General features: G+C 44.1%; 1 protein-coding gene across 1 annotated transcript in view; it reads left to right on the top strand.

Annotated features, from left to right (window-relative positions):
- Positions 1–7,210: 7,210 nt before the first annotated feature.
- Positions 7,211–21,032, top strand: part of mettl24 (methyltransferase like 24) — a gene marked incomplete at its 5' end in the record, with an annotated part of 29,679 nt that continues 15,857 nt past the window's right edge. The window contains one exon of the mRNA XM_080023078.1: positions 7,211–7,591. Within this exon, the coding sequence (XP_079879204.1) occupies positions 7,211–7,591 (381 nt within the window). The remainder of the gene's footprint in view (positions 7,592–21,032) is intronic.

Here is a 21,032-nt window from a genome sequence, read left to right on the forward strand (position 1 = left end):
GAAGTGGTAGCTCTCACCGGAACCAGAAATCTCCTCATTTGTATTGAGTCAACAGTGTGTACCATCTCATCTTAAGGAAGTAACGCAGAGCAAAGACGTCACTGGAACTGGAAGTGGTAGCCCTCACCAGAAACGGAAATTTCAACTGTGTGCATCGTCTTAATCCAGTCACGGTCCTTTAATTAGCATCCCTAAATTACGGGTCAAGTTTTTCATTCTGACCTCAGGAGGGAGATCCTTTTGACTATATCTCCGAAAACACACCCTTCTTATAATCCTCTCACTGTAATATCACAACAGAAACAACAACAACAGCAACAGAAATAGCAGCAGCAGCAGCCAGAAAACAACAACAGCAGCAGCAACATCAACTCCAGCAGCAGCAACAAAAAACAACAGCAACAAAAACAACAGCAACGCACACGCAAAGAAGTCACTGGAACCGGAAGTGGTAGCTCTCACCAGAACCGGATAAGTCACTCAGGTTAGAGACGGTTAAGTTGAGGTATAAGGTTAGAGGTGTTAAAGTAAGGGTATAGGGTTAGAGATGCTTAATTTTAGCCATAAGGTAAGCAAGGGTTAAGTTTAGGTATAAGGTTAGCAGCAGCCACAGCACCAGTACCAGTAACACAGACAGACAGACAGACAGACAAACAGACAGACAGACAGACAGACAGACAGACGTCAGTCAGTCAGTCATAGACTGTAGCGAACAGCAAGGTTTTTAACCTGCTTTTAAAAGTATTCAGTGTGGGGGCCTCTCTCAGGTCCCTCGGTAGAGTGTTCCATTTACTTAGGGCATAGATACAGAAGGCAGCCTCTCCTTCTTTAGAGTTGGTACGAGGGATAGTTAAAAGACCACTGCCTGTGGACCTGAGAGTTCTTGCTGGTTCGTGTATAATTAGCATTTATTTTATATACTGAGGTGCACGGCCATTTCTAGCTTTATATACAAGTAGCAGAATCTTAAAATCAATTCTAGTTTTGACAGGGAGCCAATGTAGAGATCTAAGAACAGGTGTGATATGTTCAAGCTTTTTTGTCCCAGTGAGGACGCGTGCAGCCACGTTTTGGATTAACTGTAGCTGCTGCACCGCTGATTTCGGGAGGCCGGTGAATAGGCCATTACAGTAGTCCAATCTACTCGTTATGAATGCATGCGCACGCGCACGCGCCCTTGTGGATTAATGGGACTTCTGTCGATAGGGTGAGCAGCTTCAGATATCTGGGAGTCCACATCACAGAGGACTTAACATGGACTTTACAGACAGACACTCTGGTGAGAAAGGTGAGGCAGCGTCTCTACCACCTCAGGCAGCTGAGGAAATTCCGGGTCTGGGTGAGGATCCTCAAGTCCTTCTACTCTGGAGCAGTGGAGAGCATCCTGACAGGCAACATCACTGCCTGGTTTGGGAGCTGTACTGCTCAGGACAGGCGGGCCCTGCAGAGGGTGGTGCGTTCAGCTGGACGTACCACTGGAACTACCCTCCCCCCCTTGCAGGAGCTATACACCAGGAGGTGTAGTAGCAGAGCCTGCAGGATTATGAAGGATCCTCATCACCCCAACAACGGACTGTTTCAGCTGCTGCGGTCGGGCAAGCGCCTCCGCAGTCACACAGCGAGAACAGAGACACTGAGACAGAGTCTTTTCCCGCAAGCCATAAGAACTGTCAATGCTGACCTCACCAGGGGTCCTAACTGAGCCACACACATAGGCTCCACTACCTTCTGTACTGTATGTAGCATACTGTACCGCATACTGTGTCACTGTTCAGGGTTGTTCGTGATGCCGTATTGCTGCACCGTACTGTTGTATACTGTGCTGTATTATCCCAAACACTACCTCACACTATTCACATTCACATGCCACTTTAATTCACATGCCACTTTAAATGCACATATCTGTATATACATAGCCATATTCCTTCAACCTATTCCATTTTATTTCAATTTATTTTTTATTGTATTTTATTCTATATATTTTTTATCTTATTCTATAAGTATTCCACTTACTGTATTACGTTTTAGGAGTCAATTAGTCGGTCTATTAGAAAGGAATTTTCTACTTTTTATTTTATTTATTTATTTTTCCTAGGACATATTGTGTGCTATCACTGGGTGCGTTGCATTACATTTCACTGCATATATGTATGAAAGTATGTATATGTATGTGACAAATAAAAAATCTTAAATCTTGAATCTTGAATCTTGATTAATTTTTCGGAGTCTGCTTTTGACAGGAAGCCTCTTAATTTTGAAATGTTTTTTAGATGGTGGAAGGCTGATTTTGTGATTTGATTTATATGGCTCTTAAAATTTAGATCGCTATCAACGATTACACCCAGATTTTTGGCTTCATTCTTGCTCTCCAGGGACAGGAACTAAGATGAGCTGCAATTTTCTGTCTTTGAGCCTTTGCACCAAAGATGAGTATTTCTGTTTTGTCTTTGTTCAGTTGTAAAAAGTTCTTTGACATCCATTCATTAATATCATTAATACACTGAGTGGGGGAGTGTATGTGTATGTATGGGGACTACGTCATCAGGAGATAGGGATATGTACAGTTGTGAATCATTTGCATAATTATGATAATTTATTTTGTGTTTCTTTACAATATGTGCAAGCGGAAGCATATAGAGGTTAAATAATAATGGTCCCAGAATCGAACTTTGGGGCACTCCACATACAATATCCACTTTGTTTGACACAAAATCTCCAATGGACACAAAGAACTGTCTGTCCTGTAGGTAGGTTTTGAACCAATTTAGAACCGGGTCAGATAGGCCAACCTATTTTTATAATCTCGCTAATAAAATCTGATGGTCAACAGTGTCAAAGCCAGCACTGAGATCCAGGAGCAGAAGAACAGGTTGTTTTTTTGCATCAGTGTTTATGTGTAGATCATGCAGAACTTTAATAAATGCTGTTTCTGTGCTATGGTGAGGTCGAAAGCCAGATTGATAGGTCTCTAAAAGGCTGTTTGAGGTTAGATAGTTGTTAAGCTGAAGGTAAACTGTTTTTTCAAGCATTTTGCTGAGGAACGGCAGGTTGGAAATGGGCCTGTAGTTGGCAATAAGTGTTGCATCGAGATTGCTCTTCTTCAGGAGTGGTTTAATGACATCTAATACCTCATGTGCTGGGCAGTTAAAAACTGTTTTAAAAAATGTGGTAGGGAGGGGGTCCAGGCAGCAGCTGGAGGACCTGAGCTGACCAACAATATCGTCCAGTCTTTTTATGTCTAAGGGGATGAAATGAGACATGGCAGCAGTCATATTACTGGGGAACTGAAGGGTAGGTTCATTTCTGGATGTTGAGGCACAAATATTCTGTCTGATAGCTATAATTTTGTTACTGAAGAATGTAGCAAACTCCTCACATTTTTCAGTGGAGAGCGTCTCTGACGGGGTCGTGGATGGTGGATTAATAAGTCGATCAACAGTGAAGAAGAGCACTTAACTATTGTTGAGGTTTTCATTAATGATTTTAGAGAAGAAAGTCTGGCCTGTTTAATTTCTATATTATATCGATTGAGTCAATCCTTGTAAATTTCATGATGAACCTGAAGATTTGTCTTTCTCCATTTTCGTTCTGCCTGGCGACACTCTCTCTTAAGCTGCCTAATAACTGCTCCATTTCTCCAGGGGGCTTTTTGTTTTTCTATGTTTTTAGTTTTAACAGGTGCAATCTTATCAATGATATTTTGTATTTTGGAGTTGAAGTTGTTCACAGGATCCTCAGTTGATGATGCCATGAACAGCGGTAACTTATTTACAATTCTCTTAAAGGTTTCAATGGTATTATTGTGAATGATACGTTTTTTAATTGTTCGGGTACCCCTCTATTGTACAGGAAGAGCAGACACGTCAAAGAAAATGCAACAGTGATCTGAAATAGCAACATCCATGACATAGGGTACAGTGATATTTAATCCTTTTGATATGACTAAATCCAGAGTATGCCCCTTATTGTGGGTGGGTCCAGAAATGTGCTGAGTGAGGTCAAATGCCTCCAATAGGCTAATGAAGTGTTGAGCATCTGGGTCTGTTTGACTGTCAACATGAATGTTAAAATCACCTGAGATAATTACACAATCATAAGCAGTGGAGACCTTGGACAGTAGTTCAGAGAATTCATCAAAAAAGCCACATTTAGATTTTGGTGGCCGATAGACAGCGATGATTAAAATCGGGGCACTGCAGTTTATAGATATAGCAAGGTGTTCAAAAGACGTGAATTCTCAGAGGAGGATTTCCTTGCAGGTATAGATATCAGAGAAGACACCGCCTCTCTGGTCAGCTCTAGTGGTTTGGATGAACTTGAAATTAGCAGGTGCTGTCTCAATGAGTGCGACTGAGTCATTTCTATCCAACCAGGTCCCAGTTAGTAGAGCGACATCCAGTTTATGAGTACTTATAAGCTCATTAACTAAAAATGACCTGTTAGTTGGTGACCTTACGTTTAATAGAGACATTTTTATTGTTCTGGGTGCATGGCTTTGCGGGGTACTGAGAGTTTGAGTCCGAACCGGTAGTAAATTGTTTAGATTACTGTATATTACAGGGATGTTATGTAATTTTGGTCTATGCTTTATAAATACAGGATTTTGTAGAGCAGAGTGACAGTCATTAATGTCAGAGTGGATTGGACTCACCAAACATCAGCAGCGAACAGAAGATTTCAGCGTAAGTTCCATGTTTAAGGCGAGGAGGCGTGATCCCTGAAAATTTGGATGAACTCCATCATGTCTGAAGACGTTTGGACGGTTCAAGAAGGTGCCGAAGGAGTCCACAAACGGTATGTTGGGGGAGCAGCAGTATCCCTTGAGCCATGTGTGTTGTTGAAGGACACGTGAATTTTACGTCTCCAAAGCTGGGGCACGGCAGTGGGCCGGAGACGATGAACCGACGGTCTGACTGTAGAAGACTGTCAATAAGCTTCGTAAAGTCTTCTTTAAGTGTCTCCGATTGTAGAACACCGGAGGCAAACGGGTTTCGATCCAGCAGCTGTGGGATTCTTGAGTCTATTCCCGGATGAGAGCACCCGGGTAGCAGATGGTTCAAGAGGGTGCCGATGGCAACAAAGGTTGTGCCCATTAAAATAGAAACGCTCCGTCAAAATGTATTAATTATCAATCATTTCTGGGTCCGGACAGGTCCACCAATTAGTGACCTCATCGATTTTTTTTTTCCAGTTTACCTGTGGGTTAAACCGAAAAAAAATATCGATGTTTAAAAAGATATGCTAGAACAGAGACATCTAAGCACTAAGATGACAAAGATAATGGCCTTTTTCGTTTCAAAACCAGATAACTATACTTCTTGCAACAGAAAGCCCATTATATGGACATGTACCTTCAAACAAATAGAATCATACACACATCCTGACATCTGCAGGTGTATCTGTGACATTCCTACTTCCTAAAGACCAGTCTCATGACTTATTAGATGTGATCACAAAATGATTGCTCAAATTAAATCAATTTTAAGAACTTTTTTTTTTCAGTTCAAATATCCATATTAATCTGAATTTTTAAAATTATTTTATTAAAGATTCTTCTTCTTCTTCTTCTTCTTCTTCTTCTCCCCCTGATTCAAGTCATCCATATCTGCTTATCTGAACCCACAGGGTGCAGTAGAGAGCTGCGTATCAACTCAACCACAGCAAGCTGAAGGCCTTATCTGAAAACATTCCTTTTAGATGTGTTCTTTGTCAGGCTGCTTGTTCAAGCAATTCCCGGTTATAACTGTCACAGAAATCATCTGCCTGGAAGCCTCAGTGGTTTGGGATCAGTATGAATAACATATATCTCCTAAATAAATGGAAGCACCAAGAGAGGGTCTGAGTAACATATTGTTCACAAGTAAAAAGGTTTTGTCTAAGCCTCTTAAAAGACATTTATTTATATGTGTATATGTGATTGGAATTTTTGAGGTGATGATACTGATTGGAAGACAGCTTTAAGCGCACACAACAGGAATAGGCAACTCATGAGAGGCTTAACTTTGTGTGAATTTGGCAATTGGCAACTCCGCTGGGACAACTCAAAATTCTGGAGTGGTATTTAACTTTCTGAACATGGATTTTCCACCACCTTGGAATCTACAGTATATTTTATGACTGATTTCTGTTTCTAGTCAACTCTTTTAATTCTCCACTTCCCTCCTTCCCAGATGCAATTTTCTGTGCATACACCGTGAAAGCAAAGACTCAAGCATCCTCTCTCTCTCTCTCTCTCTCTCTCTCTCTCTCTCTCTTGCTCTCTCTCTTTCTCTCTCTCTCTCACGCTCTCTCTCTACCTTTGTACTCTTTCTCTCTTTCCTTTCTCTCTTCCTCAACTTGGATATTTTTGTCTCCCAGACTCTCTATTGTCTGTTCTGTTGGAGAACGCTCTCTCACTGGGTGCAGGGGTTGACAGCGGCGAGTGTCATCCAGCGGTGGATCTGCAGACCCTGCCCATATATAGGGTTTCACAGAAACCTGAGACCCAGAGAGAGAGAGAGAGAGAGAGACAATGAGAGACAGAGACAGAGACAGAGAGAGAGAGAGAGAGAGAGAGAGAGAGAGAGAGAGAGGGTGTGTGTGTGTGTGTGTGTGTGTGTGTGTGTGTGTTGTGTGTGTGTGTGTGTGTGTGTGTGTGTGTGTGTGTGTGTGTGTGTGTGTGTGTGTGTGTGATTAAGAGAGGGAAAAAAGAGGGGCGGAGGCAAGCTAAAAGGGGTGTGAGGGCTCAGTGTGTATGTGTGTGTGTCTGTGTGTGTGTGTATGTGTGTGTGTGTGTGTGTGTGTGTGTGTGTGTGTATTGTGTGCAGAGGCGGTGGTGGCGGTGATGGGGGGTACTGAGTGTCAGGAGGGAGTTCCCAAAGTTTTAAGTTCACTGCTGTTTTCATTTAGTATGCAAAGCCTCATGCGGGCACACACACACTCAAAGACAAACACACACCACATGTGTTACGATCAAGACACACACACAAACACACACACGTAGACTGCTTGACGAGGAGCGGTGCAGGGCTCAAAGCTTCAACACGCTGCAACCTCCCTGCCTCACACACTGGACTTTGGAATCGAAGAAGAGGAAAGAAGGGAGAGGAAGTCGTGAGAAGAAGGAGTGCCAGACGGAACGTTGACAGGAAGAAAAGAAAAGATGGGATAGAAAAAGAGAAGACAAGTTAACACTCTTTGGAAGCGAGAGAGTGAGAGGGGCGGGGAGGGGATGGTGAAGCAGAGGCAGAAGTGGACGGACTCGGGCCTTACCTGGTCGCTGCTGCTGCGTGGGTGCGTGCTGCTCGCTGTGCTGTGCGTTTGCGCGCACGTTTACCTGGAGAGCATGCAGGGGGGCCCGGCAGCGGCCCTGCCCCCCGCCGCGGTACGTCCCGCCCAGGACCAGGCCGGGACCGTGGCCCAGCGCGGCACCCCATCCAGAATGCCGGAGGACACCAGGGCTGTGAAGAGGAGGGTCTCCTACGTCCGGTCGCAGAGGAAGGAACCGCCAGCCAGACAGAGGGATGGAGGTGATGGAGGGGGTGGAGGGGATGGAGGGAACAAAGTGGACCACCCGTTCACATGCTGCCCACCTCTTCGCCCACACAGAAAGGTAAAAAAGTATTTAAGTATTACGCATTCCAATGAAAATGTATATTAGTGATCTTCAGTATATCAGTGAATTATTCATCAAGAAGTGAAATCAACAAAGTTGTTTCTCTCTCTCTCTCTCTCTCTCTCTCTCTCTCTCTCTCTGCTGCTCTCTCTGTCTTTGGGTGGATCTGTGGCAGGTGCTTATCTGAGATCCTCGAACCGCCCAGAAGTTCTTAATGGCCGCGATTAAAGTTATCTGATCCTAAATCAGTGTTGTAGCCGACAGCAGGGGCTTGATAAGGAGCGCTCACTCCGTGGAGGCGGCTCAGAGCCGACGGGCTAATCCCTCTGGGAGTGATAGAGGGAGGGATGGAGGGGCGGAGGACGACAGGATCAATAGATGATCAGTCTGCTTCCGCCTTGGTGATCAGAGGGACGTTCTGTCGTCACTGGGGGGCTTCTGGTGGCACAAGGTGATCTGGAGCGATTCAAGACACAAACACTTACAGTATGTGCACGCACACACACAAACACACACATTCACAATATTTATATTACTGTAAATACCATAAGAAGTTGCGTGTCGAGAGTCAGGCCTCGGCAAAAGGCCATTCAGATACCTCATCTAACTGGGCTGACAGAGCTATACACACACACACACACACACACACACACACACACACACACACACACACACACACAGACACTCTAAATCCCGGGGCTTGACCCGTGACCGGCTGAGGGTGTGTTAGAGAGCAGTTCAACAATGCCCACCGCTTCCTGCTTTCTGTCCATCACTCTTTACCTTTTTCCCCCTTTGACTCGTTCCTCCTCCATCACTGAATCCTCCATTCTATCCATTTATCCATTTATCCATTTATCTCGACTTCTTCTCTCCCACTCCATTCCCATTTCAACCCCCCCCACCTTCTATCCCTTCCCTCTCACCTTCCCCCTCTATCTCTTCAAGGTTTGGAAAGGTTTGGGGGTTGGGTGGGTTGCCTGTTCTGCTGTCGTCTTTTAAATCTTTAATGACTTTAAAACTGACTCCGGGCTGAGCTGCTGTTCTTCTACGCCGCAGAAATCACCGCGGGGGCAGTTGCGCCACACACACACACACACACACACACACACACACACACACACACACACACACACACACAAACACACACACACTCAGGGCAGCATCAATATTACATAACACCATATGTTTGCACTCTGCCTGTCTTAACACACAATTTGTCACATGTGAGCTGCCCCCTGAGGACCCCGCCCCTCCCCCAACCTCCTCCCTCCCTCCTCCACCCATGATACTTATACGCGTCACACTCTCGCTCTTGTTCTTATTTAAGTTTCTCATTACCAGAGTCTCTCTATCTCTTCATTTCACACACCCCCTCCCCCGCTCCCCTCATCCATCCATCCCACACTCTCCCTCAAAGATCAGTGAACCTCTCTGGCTCTGGCACGGTTCCCTCTCTCTCGCTTTCTCTCTCTCTCTCTCTCTCTCTCTCTCTCTCTCTCTCTATCTCTCTATCTCTTCCACCTCTCTCTCCTCCAATGCCCTGTTTCTCGTTCTCTTTCTTTTATTACCGTCATACTTTTAACCCCCAACTCCCACATCTATCCCCCCCTTCTCTCTCTCTCTCTCTCTCTCTCTCTCTCTCTCTCTCTCTCTCTCTCTCTCTCTCTCTCTCTCTCTCTCTCACCCACTCCATCTTTGTACCCCTTTCTACCTCCACGCACATATTTATGTGAAAGGAGTTAGAAATACACCGTGGAGTGGAAGGCGCAGTGTATGCTCGCAGAGAGAGAAAGTGAAGATTACGAAAAATGACCTTGAGTGTGATAACATGACTGCTATGTAGCGCACACACACACATACAAAAAAAAGCACAAAAAAATTAAAAATGCAAACACTTCCGTATCCCAGCTCATTGAAACATTACATTATCATTAAATTATTTTTTTCTCACTTTAGGCTCCATTAGCAGATGAAAAATGCATGTGGATACGTCTCTCTAAACTCGCTCAAGACACTTTATTAATGAAAGGGGGTTCATCTCCAGAAACTGTAAGGGCATTTATCTGTGCGGTTGTGTGTGTGTGTGTGTGTGTGTGTGTGTGTGTGTGTGTGTGTGTGTGTGTGTGTGTGTGTGTGTGTACTTGTGAGGACCGGTTTCCGAATTGACTGTTTTTCGGTTTAGTATTGCACCAGAAACCTGGGTCCTCACTTTGATATCAGTACGAGAATGTGTGTGTTTGTGACATCCTAAGGGTCTGTATTGGTAATTATTAATCTAAAGGAGAAATAATCACTTAGTTTGTCAGGCAATACGCACACACACACATGCACACACACACACACACACGCGCGCGCACACACGCATAAGCACACACACACACACACACACACACACACACACACACACACACACACACACACACACACACACACACACACACTGTCTTTAACGTTTTACCTCCTCAAGGCTCTCCTACCGGCTGGGAGAATGCAGTGGCAGGTTGAGTGTGGAGAATTATAGAAGGTGAATGTGAATTATGCTTGGAGCGAATGAGTCTGAGAAAGAGAAGGTTAGTGAGAGGGAGAGAGAGGGAGAGAGAGAGAGGACGGAACAGTGCTGATGATGCTGTAAACAGTGATGAACAGACTGCTGCTCCTGAGATAAAAACACAGAAAGAAAATAAACAAAAACACACATCTTCTTACCTGCACAGAATACGTTTGAACTTAATATTAACACAGGCTCACACCTACACACCCACATGCATATATGCATTATAAATAATGACACATTGCAAAATCCATTGGCGCACACACAGTTACACACTCAACACTCAATAAAACTCAAGCACACATGCACACACAAACCATTATGCACACACACACAGACACACACACACACACACACACACACACACACACACACACACACACACACACACACACACACACACACACACACACACACACACACACACACACACACACATATAAAACACCTACTTTCTGACTTTCACACAATCCTATCTCCCTCCCACTTCTCTATTCTCACTCCTCTGCCTCCTCTCCCTTTGTGCCCGTCTTCCCGGCTTGCCTTCCTTCCTTCCTTCGTCGTGAGTCCTTATCACGTGAAATTACTCTCCAGCGCCGGAGATTTCTCTCGAATGGACCAGCTGTCAGTCATGTGTCGCCCCCAGTTACTGTCAAAGCCCCCACAGCGGCATAATGGAGAGGCTAGCCGGAGCCGCAGATCCTAAAAGTCAGACCCGGCTCTGCTGAGATGAAGGAGCTTGACGAGCCGTCAAAATGACCAACCACAATGTAGGCAACAGTCTGTAGAGAAGGTTTGTGTCGAACTTTAAAATGCACTAAAACAATATGTAGCAATAGTTTTTGCAACCAGATAGAATATCACCATAATTAACCTTCAATGGGTAATAAGGTTTATAGATTCTGTAGTGGAACTGTACGAACAGCGCATACGAATAAGCAAAGCCTCGGAGTTAAAGCTCCACATCCACAGCAGAGACGAACAAATGGAGAACTCGCCGTAGATAACATCATAGGAGTGATACAAAAACACAAGATAAGCAAGATAATTGGATTTCATTCATTAACAACCTGAATCTAGCACGAACAATGGATGGGAAGTTCATATTAAACATGATAATTCTTACCATTTTTTGACCTGGAGCTCACCGAACATGTTTTTATGTGTATATTTAAGACACCGCTGCCTTGTTATCAGTTTCGATTTTGTGCACAGGGGGGTGTGAATACATTACAGTGCATGGAACACTTTTCCTATCGAGAAGCACATTTGGAAGGCAGAAAACTCTGTGTCAGGTCATGAATAGAATTTAAATTATAGTTACAGTAATTATGACAGTATGACATTTCTCTCATCAAGTTTATTTGTACAGCGCCTTATCACTGTTTTATGGTTTAACATAGAAAAATAAAAAAAAAATAAAAACCCAGTTGAAATGTCTTCAAGCCCACATTTGTTTGCTTTGTAGGTTTAGATGTTGATGAGGTAATCAAAACTTGTATTAAATCAGTTGATGAGATTCTGGCAAGAGACAGTTGCTGTGGTTGGAAAAGACAGGAAAACAGGTCCCAGTGTGTAAATGGCGAGAATTATCCTTGGCGTTAATGCTAACATAACCTTTTCAGGCTGTCTCACTTCTTACTGCAATGCTTGGACCGGGTAATGTTTTGTTTCCCTTTGACTCTATTGATTGATTCTGGGAAAGCCAGCGAGCGAGGCAGAACGGCCCCTTGTTTCGCCTCAAATGATTTATTTTTTAATTAGGTGCCACGGAGTTCATTTCTCATCACGAGGCGAGCGTAAATTAGTTTTGTTCAAATAAAGCATCCCTATAATTCTTAATAAATGCTTTTGTTCCCAAACAGTCAATTAGGCTTGGGTTTGCGGAGCGGTTATCTGGAGGAAGAAAATCCACTTTTTCACTTGCCGTGCCAACCGCTGCCGACCTGTATCCGGGGCCCCGGAGGAATTTTTCTAATGCAGAAACTCAGTGACCTTGGTCCTGTCTTCGAAAACCAAAGGACCTTAGACAGAGAGAGCGAGAGAGAGAGAGAGAGAGAGAGAGAGAGAGAGAGAGAGAGAGGGAGACAGAGAGACAGACAGACGGAGCAAGAGAGAGAAGGGAAAAAAAAAAGAAAAGAGAGGTTGACTTCTGTAATCCCAGAGGTGTGACTGGAGTCGGTTCTCAGGCAGCTTTCACCTCGGACCGTCGGGGGGGGGGGGCCTTCCAGGAGACCGGGGAGTCAGAAGGAATCAGTGGCTGTAAAACTGAGATGTCGGCTCGGTTGCCATCCTGTCTCGGCCTTCTGAGGGCTTAGGGCTAGGGGGTGTAATGACATTATCCTGTACGCGTGGCACTGTGATAAAGGACTATTATAAGGACTAATTCATGTTTTCTTGACTTAGGGTTAGGGGCTGCCAGTGCTTCTCCATAGAATTTCTTCTACCTCATTGAGATAATATTGTATCGGGCATTATGACGGAAACTAACTTCCAGCTCAAGAGGTCCCTGATGACCAAGAAGTTGATATTTCATCAAAGCCGGTGAGGCCACATGAATGTCAGAACTCAACATCTACTCTGTGATCTACCGAGGGTTGGGGTTAGAAGTAGCTCTGCCGGAGACATTTGACTATTGCCACTTGACTTATAGCAGATAACTACTTTGTCTATTCAATTTATGTTTTCCATTAAGTGGTACATAAGTAAAATGTGTATATATGATATATATTATTAAGTCTTCCCGTTTTCAAAAGATAAACTTTACTCATCACTACCTTTACACACATTATTGGGGAGTCTTAACGACTCATCTAAAAGAACGCGTTTTTCAAGGTTGTTTCGCGAGCACGCTCCTTTTGATTTTCCGTGCTTTTGGATCACTTCTTCTGTCCTCGTGCATAATCTCAGCTCCCTGAGGAAGTAAACAGTGCTGCACGAAGCATCACTTGATCGATCCATTCAACATTTGTATTCAGGCCCATGCACAACATATATAAAAAAGATCTGTGGGGAGTGTTTGGGGGGGGGGGTAGAAGGAACAGTAAATTCTAAGCTGGTCATTTACCTGGTCGGGATTTATTTTTTATTGGCATGAGCAGAGATTCTTAAATATTCTCAGATGGAGAAACAAATGATCATTTACGACCCTGAGACTGAGTCTCCAGTTGTTTTTGGACCCAAGTTCTCGTGTCTGTGAGACTTGGAGGACACCCTTCAAAAAAGCGGGTCAACATGGATGATACGAAACAAAAACAAAAAACAGCTGAGGCCTGAATCTGTGTTTTATTTGTGGCCTGCACGAGTGACTTTTGACCGGGGGCTTGAAATATTTAGTAGATCAAACCCCGGTCCTGCAGAGCCTGGAACAAGAGTTCGCTCGATGGGCTGGAGCTCGTCAACCGGATGAACAGGGGGTCCGTTGTGTCGCCGACTCCCGTCAGACAAAGACACTGGCCAGATCGGGGGAAAAGCAGTGTCAGACTGTCACATCCAGAGTGTCCGAACGTACAATGGCGCCTTCAGACATGGAGTTCTTGTTTGGGAAATTCCGGAATGTTCTCAACCTCCCACCGAGCTGACATGAATGGACGCCATTGACCTCTGAAATGGCGTTGGCGCCACCTCCATCTTTACCGCTCACCTCCGCTGTGCGTGCAATGTATACACACACACACACACACACACACACATACACACACACACACAAACTCATAGCCCAAAACACTTTTCGCTCGCGCTACGCCTCTCACCTGCCCGTGTCTTGTTACATAGACTACAGCCAGATGCAGACATCACTCAACCGTGCTGATGGCGTTGGTGAAAACTGCTCAACCAAAAGAACCAGACAGTTAAGTAAAAAAAAAAGCTTGACGCTGGTTTAAAGGGGTAGTCCACTTACTTTTGGCAGGGGGAGAAATTTTGCTTTTTTATATTTCTGAATGTAGCCGCATCATCCTTTGAGATGCTGAAGGGGGTATTGCCCTAGTTTCACGGGAGCTAGGCTAGTTGATCCCATCTGCGGCCTTGCATTGAGCTAACATGATTAGCATGCAGAAGTGGAGTGTCCCTTTAAGCCTTTATCAGAAGACATTCCCGACACCAAGCGTCTCTCTCTCTCTCTCTCTCTCTCTCTCTCTCTCTCTCTCCTGCGCTCTCTCTGTGGTCACCGTCTTAATGTTTGAACTGTGTCAAACATCCGCTTGAAAGGGATTCTAAGACCGGTGCGACGAGTGGAACCAATAGAGTAAGAGTAAGAGATCCGAGCAGGGAGCAGACAGAGGTTGTTAATGAGATTGGCAGAATGGCCACAAATGTATGACACAAGCACTTTTGTGATCTCTTTCTGCTCATTTCAATTGCATTACACATTCCAATAATAATGTATAATAGTGATCTGCAGTGGATGATTCATCAAGAAGTGAAATCAAAAAAGTCGTTGCTCGGTCGTTTCTGCGCAGTCTCTTTTTCTTCCTGTCCCGTTTATGTCCATCTCTCTCTCGCTCTCTCTCTCTTTCCATAAACGTAAGTGTGTGTCATATGGCAACCAGTGAGCTCCGTCTGCTCCTCTCGACAAGACGTCAAACACAGCTCTCTCATGTCTGGGATTTGGTCCAGGGAGGCAAGCGCAAACAAGTCAAATTACACAATACACACACACACACACACACACACACACACACACACACACACACACACACACACACACACACACACACACACACACACACACACACACACGCACACACACACACAAGCAGGCAGATTTTGTCCTTCGTCACGATAAGAACCCATCTGACCTGGGGTCGAAATGCCAAATGGGCACTGGCAAACACAAGGCAACATGGCGTCAAGTCACACCCCAACTTGGGTGTTTGAGGAGGAACTCCGGTCTAAAGGCCTGTTTTATCCGTCCATGACCGGCAACACACTCGTTCAAACCTTAAAGGGAATGAATACACCAAGAAATTGGGTGCATGAATATGTTGCATGCATGATGGAGGGGGGGATGACTTTGAAGGGTTACTGTGTTTCCAAGGCAACAGCCACTTCAAGAGAGATTTAGGTTAATGGTCGGTGCCATTACTACTCATACGCTTGTCAAAGGACAAGAAAATACACATAGGCATGCTGTGTGTGTGTGTGTGTGTGTGTGTGTGTGTGTGTGTGTGTGTGTGTGTGTGTGTGTGTGTGTGTGTGTGTCTGTGCTTGTGTGCTTGTGTGCATGTGTGCATGTGCGCGTGTGTGCCTGTGTGCGTGTGTATGAAAGAAAGGGAGAGCGAGAGCGAGGGAGCAAATGAGTGTGTGTGCTGATAAGAGACACAGGCATCCGAGGGGTGAAATGAAACAGCGAGTGATGGATGATGATTTTGTGAAATGGCGCCACACACAGCTGCCCTAGCTGCTAATGGCATTTTTGCGAGTTATGGGTGTTTTGCTACGAAGACGTTCTCAGCAGGCGTTTCCCTCACTGGCCGTGTAATAAATGTGATTAACGGAGAAGCTATGGCGCTGACTGTGTCCAGGTAGCATGCGTATCATGAGCTTAGAACTCGCTGTTGTTTCACTTCTTCTGCCGTCTTTCACACAATCATTCCTAATCCAAGTCCTTGAGGGGGCTTTCACATGAATTGGATGCGAGCAATATTCTAAGTGACACCCAGAAATCCTGTTTGTTCAGTGGAGTGCACAAATTTACATTTTTATTTAACCCCCCCCCCCACACACACACACACAGATTGGTGTGATGTACCGCTGCACAAAGCTTTAGTTCTTTGTGCTCTTTCTCTTTTAAGCTTCTCTCCTGTCGCCCTCATTGTGTCACTGAGCGAGGTGAGCACTTTGCCACTCTTTGTCTGCCTTTGCCAAACAAAAAAGGTTTCTAGTCGTTTGCGTTCCGGCCACCATCCAACAACCGATTGCTGTTAAAGGACAACGTGACGCCTCATCCCAGTATTGAAATCATCACCAAAGTCCCCTGACATCATAGAGCAGTGCTATTTCACTGCATTCACTTTGGGGCCAGCTGTTTTTAACATGTTACCGGCTCAGCGGCCTGACAAATTCAATGAATTAACTCGCGAAATAAAGAAAAAGAAAATGCAAAACCACCCCCATATTCCTTATCTTTATCAATTTAGAAAAAATAAATAAAAATAAAACTTCAATGGATACTCACGGAAATTTCACCAGAGCTAGGTTCGTTGATCCCCTTGGCAGCCATGCATTTAGATAACACAGTTAGCATGCAACCTATTGCTATCTGGGAGGAAATTGCTTTTCAAGATTCAAGATTCAAGATTTTTTTATTTGTCAGATACATATACATACTTTCATACATATATGCAGTGAAATGTAATGAACTTCTGGGTGAGATCGGTTTTAGAGTCATAAATGCACGTGCCACATGGTTGTTGGTACTTACTCTGCAGGCATTTCTGAACGTAATGGAACGACAGTTCACTGCTAAACTTATTATACAAAACACATTCATTTAAAGGGCCAGTTTGCATTATTACATGGACCAGGCCTATTCGCCAGCTGACTCAGCCTTGTATAGACTTTGTTGTGTTTTCGGAGTTTGGTGTGTGTTAGGGATGGGAATCGCCAGGGATCTCATGATACGATATGGTAAGTATTGCGATGCGATTCTGGGATATACTGCAATATATTATTAATTTCTCTCTGATCTGACTCCAGTTAAACGTTTAAAACTCGTATTTTTTTCTCCGTGTTGGTCTTCTTGAAACGCTGATGTCGTGACGTAAACTTGCGCATGCGTCAGTGTGGTAAGAACAGACGCCACATCTGACACGTAATGTTTACATCCAACAGCACCACTGTTAAAACTAGGACATACTTATGGTGCTTACCATAAGACTTTCTAAGACATTTGAATGGCACAGTTTAACAAAGTGTCAATGCGTGGTCCTTAGCATGGCCGTTCAAGACACTCTTTCTCTAAGCAGGGTTGCCCCTGCTGGCTGGCTGTTCACTGATTATTGAAAGTTAATTGTTATTACACGTGTCGCATGTCCAAATTGCACCAAATCTGACACTGCACTTCCTTGGGTCCCCAGCAATACACTCACCAAGTGTGAAGTAGATCCGATGAACTGTTGTCGAGCTAATCGAAGGACAGACAGACAGACAGACAGACAGACAGACAGAGAGATTCCTTCCTTTATAGTTACTCACTTCGTATGAGACAAGCTATTTTCCCTTTTTCCACCCATTTCCAGCAGTCGAGTTGTGAATATTGAAATAACACCAACATTTTCTTTTCCCAATGGGAGAACATGTTAATCGATACATCAACAGACAAACAAACAAGGTAGCTGGTAATGAAAAGGAGTCTCGCTACATAGCTGTAATGGCTGCTTACATACATACAGTAAATGAACAGAGCAGCAAGAAAGAAAATCGAAGAATCTCAAACAAATATAAATCCTCCATTAGGAAAGAGCCAGCTCTGCTGCTCCACGATGTTTCCATTGGAAACACAAATTCTTATTCTAGTACCGGAAACTGTAATTTGTACTTGTATATAATAAAATGTTGATACTTGCGTCTGTGTATTGACACAATATCACCATGCAAAATATCGCGATACTATGCTGTATGGATTTTATCCCCCACCTCTAGTGTCTGTGTGTGTGTGTGTGTGTCTGTACTGAGGGAAATGGGAACCACCTGGGTATTCATGAGCACAGACAGCCATTCCTTGTCTGTGCAAGCTGCTTCCAGATCAGCTTCAGTGCCGGTGAAACAAATGGAAAAAGTTGCCGTGGCACAGAATCGATATGGCCATGATATTAGGAACTAGAGGAGGACACACACACACACACACACACACACACACACACACACACACACACACACACACACACACTCGCACACACGCACACACGCAAAGGCAATATAGCCCAGATGTGGGTTTGTGAGACTGCACTCTAAAATAGTAACTGCACAAAGAGAACACTATTTCTATTCTCTCCACTCTTTTTCACACTCACACTCTTTCCCCTTCTATCCCTCTGAGCATGTCCACACACACACACACACACACACACACACACACACACACACACACACACACACACACACACAAACAGTGCATGTAATACCCCCTCCCCCCACTTCCACATACAGCACATCCATGCCATTTAAGACCCTGTAAGTCTGTAAGAGCACTTCTAAAACCTGGTCAGATTATGTCCTTTATTTAAAATGATCAACACAATCCTCCTTAAACCGGTTAGACTCTGGCTACGTCTGTGTCCTGGCCCTGAGCTGCGGTCGTCCCACCAGGGGAATAGAAATACAAAAGACAAAATAGACCCTGGGGGGAGAGAGAGACATCAAGTCAGTCTGCTCCATCCTCTACAGCCTTTCTCACCACCACCACAACTCCAGCTCTCGCACTAAATCATCAGAGGACTTTGTTATAAGAATTTTATAACATATATATTGCTGTGCCAAAAAGGAAGTTAACTAGTCACGTTCTGTGTCGTAAAGAGGAAACCTCAACAGATAGTCGGTCTCAACGAAACTGCCCCATCGATGATCTACGCAGGGGTCAGGACATCTCCTGACCTTCCCAGCAGCTCCTCAGTTTCCCACTCCTAGAAGACTGAATTGAGCACTTCCTCTGTAACATTCTGTTGTGTTGTTGCACTGAAACTGCTCCTCTTGTACAAGATTAAATACTTTATTAACCTAAAGTATTTGTTTCCGATTTCCTCTGTAACGGTTAGACCTTCCATGAACAAAGTTTATAGCTCTTAAACTTTAACAGGGTTAAATACACAGCCCGCACACAGCCCACAAAGTCACCGACGTAGGTTCATCTCATCCCACGTCTTCTTATCTTATCTTACCTTCAAGAAGTCCATGGGGGTCCCCAGCCAAAATGATTAATAGTTAAAATTCCCCATTGTTTCCTATACAAGACCTCACCAGCATTAGAGAATGTACAATACTAAATGTTTTGATCACTGATATCTCCAAAACTATAGCATAGACAGGTGCGGAAGTTTGGACTGAATCGTATCTAACATTCCAGAGATAAAATCTTATCAATTGATGTCCGTGGCCTAATGCATATCAAATTTCGGCTCCTTGATATGAAAAATGTTGAGAATCACTGACCTAGTCTTTACCGTAGTTATGATAATGTATATATATATATAAATATGAAGAAAAATAATCATTTTATTTGTCTCACAGGTGCGAATGAACTTAACACACACACAAACTGGAGAAATTCAGCTTCTGTGTTTCTCCCCTTTATCCCAGTCGACCTTCCTCCCAGCGGCTGCCAGGCTCCTGGCACCTGTTGTCCCATACAGTGCACCATGATATCATCATATCAGCTTTCTGGGAGCCCACACCAGAGACGCCAGCCATCACTCCCTTCGCTATGGAAACAGTCAAACTGTTCTTATTACTCTTTTGTTTTTAAGTGATCGGCTGACTTGAAAGTGACACGGTTTCAGTTTCAGTTATGGGCTGATCTCTGTCCAAAACCTTATACAGTAAACTGTAAGGGAAGCTCTCAGTTCTTTCACTTTGCTGTCCTTCAACTGAGTGCCATGGTTGTTGCCCATCTCTCCACCAAATCAGAGAAAAACATTTTAATTGAAATGTATTTAATTGTATGTCATTTGACTGTATTCAATTTGGACTACTGCGCTATCTCTACAAACATGCATAGAGCTGCTATAGAAACCTTCTGCGCTTTGTCCTCCTTATTTTCATGCTTTCCTTCTTTCCTTTTTTCATTTGCTTTTGCCCTGGTGCTGTACTGTATATGTTTACCGTCTGCACACCTGTATCTCCTGTTCCCTGTTGTCTCTCCGGGGGCAGCCAGGCGCAGTGGGCAGCCCTCAATTCGATGGCGCCCAGGGACGAATTCCCGGTGAACATCCATGTTGTGGTCAAGGACAGGACAGGAAAATGTTCTGCATGTTATTAATTGGAGGGGGCCCATGTGAGCACGGGGAGAACATGCAAACTCCACACAGAAAGGCCCCTAATCGGGAGATAACCTACCTGAGCACGATGCCAACAGCGCCCCTAGGGAATCAAACCCAGGAGCTTCTTGCTGTGAGGCAGCAGTGTATACAGTATATATATATATACTGTATATATATATATATATATATATATATATAATTTCAGTTTAATCAAAATGAACCTTGAGCAACGTTGGCTGCCATCGTACAATCCCGATGCACAAAGTAGTCGACTACTTAGATTTTAATGTGCCCCAATATGATTTAAAAAGAACCTGACACCAAAAGGTGTGATTGGCAAACTGCTACAGGAATAATAATCACAGTCATAATATACCCTTCAAATGGAGGTGATTGAGGAAGAAAGGGAGGTAATTGATTAAATTAAAAAGGGATGATCTCTAGCAGCTGAAACAATAAACAAATAGATAGATTCATCAACAATGTTGATGTGTTTGTGAATCGAGTGTTTATGAATCTATATTCATTCATGGGGCTGGGAGGTGATGACACGAAATAAGTTGATGGGTACTGTAATGTGCTACAGAGTTGGATAGACATTGGTGTATTAATTAACGTCCCTAGCTCCGTCTCCCTCCCCCTGGCTTCCCTTCCAAATAACTCAGCGAACAGATACGGGGAATCTAACTGGAAACATGTGGCTCCTGTTGTCCCATACAGTCCACCATGATATCATCATATCAGCCTTCTGGGAGCCCACACCAGAGACGCAAGCCATCACTCCCTTCGCCACGGCAGCATTCAAAATGCTTTTATTACTCATATCAGTTGTATTTTTTAAGCGATCGATTGACTTGAAAGTGACACGTTACCGGTTTCAGTTTCAGGTATGGGCTGATCTCTGTCT

The sequence above is a fragment of the Zeus faber genome (genome assembly GCF_960531495.2).
Source record: "Zeus faber genome assembly, chromosome: 2".
Lineage (NCBI taxonomy): Eukaryota > Metazoa > Chordata > Actinopteri > Zeiformes > Zeidae > Zeus > Zeus faber.